Raw genomic sequence first — 9,259 nt, 5'->3', positions numbered from 1 at the left:
GGAACCCACCTCGAGTACGTGGCACTGCTCACCCCAGATCAGGCCAGGTCCTGCAGTGTAGACCAGCCAGCCCGGCAGCAGCCTCCAGTCATCTGATAACTAGGCTCAACGGAAAAGTTCAGTGGATCATCACAAATACACCAGTAACTACCATGCCAATTTCAAAACGTGTTTGCTCACCCTGTTGGCAAATTCAAGTGGGGAGGAAAATGCATCCTTTGGAACACGGGTTGAGAGCAAACAGAACTTTCGGAGTGAATTCAGGCCTGAAGCGGACAGTTAACCTCACCACGGCTTAGGGAATATTGTTCCCATCTCTTACTAGACAGTGTCCCCAAGGATACCTGAGGGCAGCTGTAGACACTCATCAAGCCCTTAACCCAATTCTCACCATCTACTCTGTCATTCACTCTTATGACAGAGCATTTCCTACACCAAAGCAATTTTTATTTATTTATTTTTGCTTTATGGGTCACACCTGGCGATGCACAGGGGTTACTCCTGGCTCTGCACTCAGGGGTCACTCCTGGCGGTGCTCAGGGGACCATATGGGATGCTGGGAATTGAACCCGTGTAGGCCGCATGCAAGGCAAACGCCCTACCCACTGTGCTATCTCTCCAGCCCCCAAAGCAATTTTTAGACAAAGCACAGAGTCCCAATCAGATCGTTGCCCCTTAGCTTCCACTGTGAGTGTTCATTTCTGGACACGGTTATTCAGCAAATCCTTAATGAGGGCTACTCTGCGTCAAGTGCTGGGATATGGGAACAGCCATGCACGTGTGCGCGAGCACACACACACACACACACACACACACACACAACAAACCCCCACAAATGGCTGTTCTCCTGCAACTTAAATCCAACTGGTGACAGACAGGTACACATCTGTCCAGTGCAGGGGGAAGGAACACTGAGATTTCAATGGCAGGAAGGGCATCAGTGCAGATGGATGAGCTAATGAAGACCGGAAATGAGATTCTCAGATCTGGGGGTGGGCATTCCAGGTTAGGGTGTCCTCAAGCACAAAGGTCAGAGCTGTGCACTGAAGTCGGGAGATGGGAAGAGGCCAAGCAACTGCTAAGGCAGAGGCGAGAGAAGGGATCACTGCACACGCTGGGGCTGTCTCACAGGAGGCGGAGAGGACGAGGGGGATGAAAGCCGGGGAGAGAAAAACATAGATGGCCTGATTGGCAGCAAATTAAAGAGGGCTTGATTGAAGGAAATCTGGGTGAAAATCGGCTGTACGACACCTGACCCTGTAGCCCAAGTTATACGAGAGAAAGAAAAGAAGGGGGCTGGAGCCACAATATAGCGGGGTAGGACCTTAGCAAGTAGTGCCTTGCAGACTCACATTCAATCCCCAGAACCCTGTATGGTCCCCAACCCCACCAGGAGTGACTTTTAAGCACAGAGCCATGAATAATCCCTGAGCATCATTGGGTGTGCCCTTCCACAAAAGAAAAATAAAAAATAAAAACAGAAGCTCATTTTAAGAGGAAGCACTGAAGGGTTTCAGAAAACAAGGCTGTCTTAAGTCAAAAGCAGCAGCATGTTGGCTGGTAATAATCAATCCCAAAATAAAGCAATAGGTGAAAAAGAACAAACTTGATAGAAACTACAAAAATACAACCAAGTGAGAGGAAACAGGTGGTGGTGCTCAAGGATCATTACTGGCGAGTAGGGTGCTGGGATCAAAGCCAGGTTGGCCACTTTAAAGGCCACAGACTCCAGGCCGAGAGGAGATGCTTTACCAACACATAGTCAAGGACATTTTCCCAGGAAGGATTCAGTGTCTGCCGGGCTTCAGTATGAAGGAACTGAAAAGCGGCAGTCTAGCAAGACACACAAAGGTAAGAACTTTGGGACAGGTGAGAGCACAGTGGGTAAGGCCTTGCACACGGCTGGTCTGGGTTCAATCCTAGTCATCCCAGAGGTACTCCTGCCAGGATTAATTCATGAGTGCAGAGCTGGGACTAAGCCCTGAGCACCTCTGTGCCCATTCCCTACCCCCGCCAAAAACAAAAAAATGAAACACCAAAAGCCAACCTTTATGCTCTTTTTCATATTTGCTTGTGGCAGCATTTGAGGGTGCTCAGGGGTCACTCCCTGCAGTGCTGCGGGTCAGTCAGGGGGTCCTGCAAAGAAAGTCTCTGCTCCAGCCCTTCAGCCCATATTCCTGACACCTTTATGAGTTTGTATATTTTTCCTTTTTCATTTCTAAAGCTTTACAGGGGGGAGGGGGGTAGATTTTTCTTTTCCCTAGGGAGGGCTGGGTCATACCTTGTGGTGCACAGGGCTGACTCCCGATTGCTCGGGCATCACTTCTGGAGGTGCTCAGGAAACCACACGGGGTGCTGGGGATCAAACCATGGTCACAGAGTGCCTTACCCTCGTACCACGTCTCTAGCCTCTTTCAATTATTTTTAGCATGTAGACTTCCCGACTTCATGCCTTGCCCAACTGGTTAAGATTGGTCTTTTCTTTTTCTGTGTGCGGGGGGGGAGGGGAAGAGGGCAGGGAGGGAGGGACGACTGGATGTGGTAGGGGGGTCAAACTAGGGTTGGAAACATGTCAGACAAGCACCTTAGCTGTTGTACTATCTCTAGTCCCGGAATTATGGTCAGTTTTTTTTTTCCTTTTTGGGTCGCACCCGGCGATGCACAGGGGTTCCTCCTGGCTCTTCACTCAGGAATCACTCCTGGCAGTGCTCAGGAGACCATATGGGATGCTGGGAATTGAACCCGGTCGGCCGCGTGCAAGGCAAACACCCTACCCGCTGTGCTATCGCTCCAGCCCCTTTCCTCCCTTCTCTTGGCCTAGACAAGCCCAGCTTCCCTTGGATCTCAATACTGCCCCGGAGCCAGGTGGGTTTGCACAAAGTGACTCGATGAACCTGCCCACCCTGATGCACACAGGGCTGAGATCCACAGGCGCTCCCGCCCGGCTGGACTCTGGATGCAGCAGCAGCAGGGCAGCGGGAGACCAAGCATGCCCTGGATGCCTGAACAGCAGGAAAGGACCCTCACTGTCACCGTGGCTTCAGGCCGAGTGGGGATGAATCCATTCAGCACTCCCCTCCCCCATCAGGAGGCCAACTGACACTTCGCCCCCAGCCCAGCACTCCAGTGCTTGCGGTTAAATACAGCCTCACCCTCGAAGTGAGGAAAAAGACAAGGGTGACATGGGGCCCCCAGGTCACCCAGCTGATGAACATTAACTCTGGGACTTCTGCAGCCCGCCAGAGGCCCTGGAGTAGTTCACCAGCAACAGGTTCCGGAAGGCCAGAAACCACAGCACATCCCACGGGCTGGGGTGCCACCTCTCCTGAAGCAGGGGTGGGGAAGTCTCAGAGCACCCCTCACGCCCATGCTGGCTTCCAGCCTTCCGTGCCAGGCCTCTCCTATGCCATCAGCTTCCACCCGGGTTCCAGCCCAGCCCATCTGTCACGAGGCTAAATTTATCCTAAAAATCTAGATCACCTGCATTATTCATCACTGATTTACATGAAGCAATATGGGAAGTTTTAAACAGGACTAAGAAAAGTTTTTATGGGTCTCTGGCCATTTGAGTGTTTTTTTGGGGGGAGGGGGCACACCTAGAACTGTGTGCAGTCTGGGATCATTCCTGGTGGAGCTCAGACCATACGCAGTACTGAGAACTGAACTCAGGCTGGCCATGTGCAAGCACCCTACCTGCTGCACTGTCTCCTCAGGCTCCCATCTGCCTATTTTACACCGGCTATGCTATCTTCTAGCACAGCGGGTAGGGTATTTGCCTTGCACGCAGCCAACATGGCCAACCCAAGTTCGATTCTTCCACCCCTCTCGGAGAGCCTGGCAAGCTACCGAGAGTATCTTGCACCCACGGCAAAGCCTAGCAAGCTACCCGTGACGTATTTGATATGCCAAACACAATAACAAGTGTCATAATGGAGACGTTACTGGGCCCGCTTGAGCAAATCAATGAACAACGGGAGGACAGTGACAGTGAAAGTGACATGCTATCTTCAGTCATTTCAGTGCTACACTGTATTAACTGTGGTCAAGCCAGAACAAGTGACTCTGAGGATGTGTCCCGCCCTGCTGTGAGAAAGGGGATTTTCAGGAGTGATGGCCCAATGGATAGAGCACATTCTCTGTGGGCAGAAGCCAGACTGCAGGGAACCACTCACAGAGATGACTAACACCCAGCTGGAAGCAGATTCCTGACAATGCCGATGGGACCCTCAAATCTCCCAGGAACAAAGTCAAAGGCAACCTTCCGATGTTACCTGAAGGAGCTCCTGGGAAAAGAGACCTTGAAAGAAAAGCAAGGCAGTAAGAAGGGCTTCAACACTCCAACAGAGGCCAGGAGCCCGGACCGCCTGCCCGCCCTGCCCGCCCCAGGGCCCAGGAGGGCAAAGACCCAACAGCTGGAAGCAAAGACACACACACTTCCAAGTGCGGATTTTTATTTTCATAAAGAGACAACAATGCCTTCCCACATACAAGTATTTACAAAACCCAACTGATTCACCAATTCAGAACCTGGGTTTTTTTTTTCCACTTCTCAACATAGTTGGGAACATGGAAACATTAATACCCACACAATTCCGAGAGTTGGAATTTCCCATCGAATAGTACAGCCGACCTAAAAGTGCACTTACCTGCACCACTTGGTCTAAGGGCCTCGGGCACAAGACTCCTGGCCAAGGTTCCGCCAAGCACCCTGGCCAGGCCGCGCAGAGCGGAACAAGTGTGCCACTGCACTCAACATCGGTTTCCGTTTACAATTAAAAAGGTTCCCAACGCTTCAGCAGCTATACAGAATATGAAGGTTTATTTCAAAAAAGAGTACATTTTTTTTAAAACCAGGATACACAGATGCACTTAATGTAACAGTACCTTCTGCAAAAATAGGTTACATAATACTCAGAAATGCAAGGAACAATCTTATTCTCTAAAAATTAAGACAGAAGACCTTTGAAGTTGGGACAGCCTTCAAAATGGAGGCTGACAACCTTGGAGAGAAGAATTCCAGGGCCAGATACCACAAAGCTAATGCTGCAAATCAAACTACTATCGCACGGTTGGGAACTACTCTTTATATTCACACAGCATTAAACAAAATGGTTTGGATTCCAATCTTTTCAAATGTGTCTCAGTTCTGCGAGATAAAAAGCCGAATGATACACAAAACTATTAAAGGTTACAACAGAACTATTTAAACATCTTCTCCAAAATTGAGAAAATCATGTTAAAAAAAAAAAAGAAAAAAAAGTCTGACAAACTCTCAAGCAAGCCAGAGGTCCTCTTGGTAAGTAGTCAATCAAGTTCATAGAAGATTTCAATAAATTAACTTGAACCACGGCAATGAGCTCTTTTCAGAATCGCCGTGGAGGTCCGCCTTTAAATGGCTTAAATCCGGAGCTGCTCCCTCTCGGCATGGAATTGCCACTGATCTGTACAATTCTATTGATTGGGGATGCATTGCTGGAAAGAAGGTTTAGAGAAAGCAAAGTCAGAGAACAGAGAACTCCCAAGCATGGCCCCAGTGCCAGCGCCCGGTGCGTGTCCCACTGAAGTGACGGGTACCAGGTGACCCCCACTCGCTGACCAGGGATGACGCCACCCCAGAACTATTTCTGGATTTTCTTCTGGGCTACACCTGGAAATGCTCAGGGGTTACTACTGGCTCTGCACTCAGGAAATACTCCTGGAGGTGTCTGGGGGACCATATGGAATGCCAGGATAGACCCTGGATTTCCTTATATGTAAAATGCAACACAGGAGGTATCGATGGGAAAAACAGTGAAATGGTTTAACTAGAGTTGAGTCATGGTGTGGAGCACCCAGCCTGAAGGCAGAGTCCCCTGGATCCCGTGAGCCAGAGAAGCTGCGATGAGCCCTGAGCGATACCTACAGTGGAGGGCATTTGCCATGCACACAGATGCCGGCTTTGATCCCCAGCATCACACATGGTCCCCGAACCCTACTGGGAATGATGTCTGAATGCAGAGCCAGGGGAAGCTTTGAGCATTACCAGGTGTGGCCCCCAAACAGAGAAGCAGAGAAACTGCTTGTGGTTTTGGAGTAAGTAGAGGGTAGCACGAGACAGTCACCGAACACAGGGAGGGATGCCGCTCAGTGGTACAGCACCCATCTTGCACGTGTGAGGCCAATCCCAGCACCGTGAAGGAGCTGAAGTGAAAATGCACAGTGGCCAGGTACACTGCAAACCCTGAAACACCTGCTGGGGATGAGTGCTACGAGCCGTTCTTCCAGCCCGGCTGGCAAGGAGCTGCAGGAGGCACCAGCAGGCCAGAAAAGCAAGCGAGTGCGAGAACTGCACCACGGAGGCTCCTGACAGGAAGCAGAAGGGAGGGCACGCTGCCTCCCCAGCCCCAGGCCTGACCCTAGCACCCGCCTCCCCCATAAGCACTGAAAACCGGAAGGGGAACGAGTCTGCTGGGACACTGAAGCCAAGGCCTATGTACAGGCACCACCTAGAGTCAGGAACAGAAAACAACTGTTGAAGGGAAGGGGGCGGGGGGGAGAATAGATTTTATATTAAACAAGTACATTAATATGAAAAAGTACAGTGACAGGGAGTTTCCTTTCCAAAAAGCCAGGGACTGGTCCCCCACTCCCCATATGGTCTCCAGAGCTCTGCCAGGAGTGACCACTGAGCATGGAGTCAGGAATATGTCCTCAGCACTGCTGAGTGCAGCCCAAAACCAACAACAGCAACCAAAAATTCATAAATAAATAAATTACCCCATTAATGGCCCACCCACCAAATCTGACCTATGAATGAGCTTTTCTCTATGTCAGCTGGAAGGCCAATAGTCTTAGACATGGGCTAGCCTAGAAAGTGCTAACCCCAGCGCCCACGGATGCCGACTACCAAGCTCGGCCCGGGCTCCCCAGCACTCATTCTGCTAGGTGCTCCTTGGCTTGGAGATTCTGAGCAGGGTCAGGGCTGTTCCTCACTGTGGTTCAAGGTCTCAGAAGTTGTAATGAGCAGGGAATGCACTGTTGCCATAGTCACACTCGTGGCCTCCGTACTGACTTTTAAGAAAGGAGAAAGGGTACATGCTGGTGGTTCCACCAGGGCCTCCCAGGAGCCAGGCCATATCCCTGCCAGGGGCTGCGGCCCTGCTGGAGAAGTTTAGGATTTTGCTTTGTTTTAGGGGAGTCACGCCTGGTGGTGCTCAGGAAGCACATGAGGGGGCCAAATAGGGTAGTGGGAGAGTCTCGCCAGGAAGCCACGGCGTCCAACTCACCTTCCGTGCTGGGTCATCATCCCCACCCCTGACCGGCCATCGCCCATCCGCCGCGTGTCATGGTAGCTGGGCCCCTGCGAGGGTGGTCCATGCCACTCTTTCCTTGGTCCACTTGTGTCCCGACCGTGCCGCTCTACCACATGGCGCTCCTCGGGATAGTGCTGGAGAGAGAGAGAGAAGTGATCTCACCCTCGGCCTCCGGGCATTTGTCCAGGCTGGAGACCTTTCCTTACAGTAAATCCAACGAACAACGAGAAGACAGTGGTACAGTGATATCTTTTATTAATACCCAGAATTTCACAGTCCTAAATATTTCTACTGCACTGTAGCACTGCACTGTCCTCCCGTTGTTCATCAATTTCCTCGAGCGGGCACCAGTAACGTCTCCATTGTGAGACTTGTTACTGTGTTTGGCATATTGAATACGTCACGGGGAGCTTGCCAGGCTTTGCTAAGCAGATGGAATACTCTCGGAATACTTTCTGGGCTCTCCGAGAGGGACAGAGGAATCGAACCTGGGTCAGCCATGTGCAAGGCAAACGCCCTACCTGCTATGCTATCGCTACATCAAGGTTATCTATACAATGCCTGAGTCTAGTCATAAGTTGCTCTACGAAGATATGTAAGAAGATACAATGAGAGATCAAACCTTAAAAGAAATCAGGAGAGATAAAATGATCACCATGGAAACAAGAAGCGGAAACAGCCCTTGTTCTTTTACATTGTACTAGAAACACAACTCTAACAAAGTCCCACACAACCATGACTCAATCAGCAGTAAACATAAACAAAATCTACAGATCAAAGCATCTAGAGAAAGAAAAAAAAAAAGGAAGGATACTTAGCTGACAGAAAGCAAAGACGGAGATCTACAAAGATAAATTACCCACAGAATAACGACTTACAAACTATGAATACCAGAATTTCCTTGGGGTTTTTTTGGGGAGAGGGGAGACAGCTAAGAAGAGGCCATAACTGGTAGTGCTCAGGGGACCATATGTGGTGTCAGGGATCAAATCCAGGTGAGGACTTTGTAAGGCCCATCATGCTAACTCTCTCCAGCACCCAAAACACAAAATGTCCAAGGGAGGAAAAAAGGAATCAGAAATCTATGCAACTGCCTTAAAGTCTATTGTGAAAGAATATTCTGATTACAGGTCCAGTCGCAAACACTGTTCCGGGTAAATGAACAACTCAAAGAACAGCTCTAGCAAACATTTCTACTGAGAAACACTTCAATCAGGCTGGGGCGGTGCTCAGAGGGCTGGAGCACAGGAGGAGGCCAGCATGGGCTTTGCATGTACTGCCCAGGCCCTAAGCACGCAAAGAAAAAAAAAGTAATACTAAAATTCACAATACTACCAGGCTCAATTTTTTTTTTTTTTCAGAAATGGTCTGGACAAGCATGCATGCAGTGGTACAATCAAGAATGCAAAAATTGAAATTTTTTCTAGTAAAAATATGCTACAAAAACCCAGCATATGGGGTGGAGAGTCATACAGGGCTAAAGCAAGGCTGGCCTTTCTGGAAAACAATATGGACAGTCCTTCAAAAACTAGAAATTGAGTTTCCAAATGACTGCACAATACCACTTCTGGGAATATATCCCGAGGATGCAAAAAAGCACAGTAGAAATGACATCTGTACCTATATGTTCATTGCAGCACTGTTGACAATAGCCAAAATCTGGAAACAACCCAAGTACCTTACAACTGATGACTGGTTAAGAAACTTTGATATATTTACACAATGGAATACTATGCAGCTGTCAGGAGAGATGAAGTCATGAAATTTGCTTATAAGTGGATAGACATGGAGAGTATCAAGCTAAGTCAGAAAGAGAGGGACAGACAGGGAAGGACTGCACTCATTTGTGGAGTATAGAATAATATAACATCAGGCTGACACCCAAGGGCAGTAGATACAAGGACCAGGAGGACTGCCCCATAGCTGGAAGCCTGCCTCATGAGTGAAGAGAGAAGGCAGACGGAATA

General features: G+C 49.4%; 1 protein-coding gene across 2 annotated transcripts in view; it reads right to left on the bottom strand.

Moving 5' to 3' along the window:
• Nucleotides 1–4,434: 4,434 nt before the first annotated feature.
• The window catches only part of SLTM (SAFB like transcription modulator), a 50,153-nt gene continuing 45,328 nt past the window's right edge, over nucleotides 4,435–9,259 (bottom strand). For both annotated transcript variants that reach the window (XM_056130681.1, XM_056130682.1), the window contains exons 20-21: nucleotides 7,266–7,426; nucleotides 4,435–5,472 (exon numbers count right to left, since the gene is read on the bottom strand). In XM_056130681.1, the coding sequence (XP_055986656.1) occupies nucleotides 5,364–5,472; nucleotides 7,266–7,426 (270 nt within the window). In that variant the 3' untranslated portion in view covers nucleotides 4,435–5,363. The remainder of the gene's footprint in view (nucleotides 5,473–7,265; nucleotides 7,427–9,259) is intronic.

This window comes from Sorex fumeus, unplaced genomic scaffold (assembly GCF_029834395.1).
Source record: "Sorex fumeus unplaced genomic scaffold, SorFum_2.1 ptg000081l, whole genome shotgun sequence".
Classification (NCBI taxonomy): Eukaryota; Metazoa; Chordata; class Mammalia; order Eulipotyphla; family Soricidae; genus Sorex; species Sorex fumeus.
This window is presented reverse-complemented; position numbering and strand designations above follow the sequence as displayed.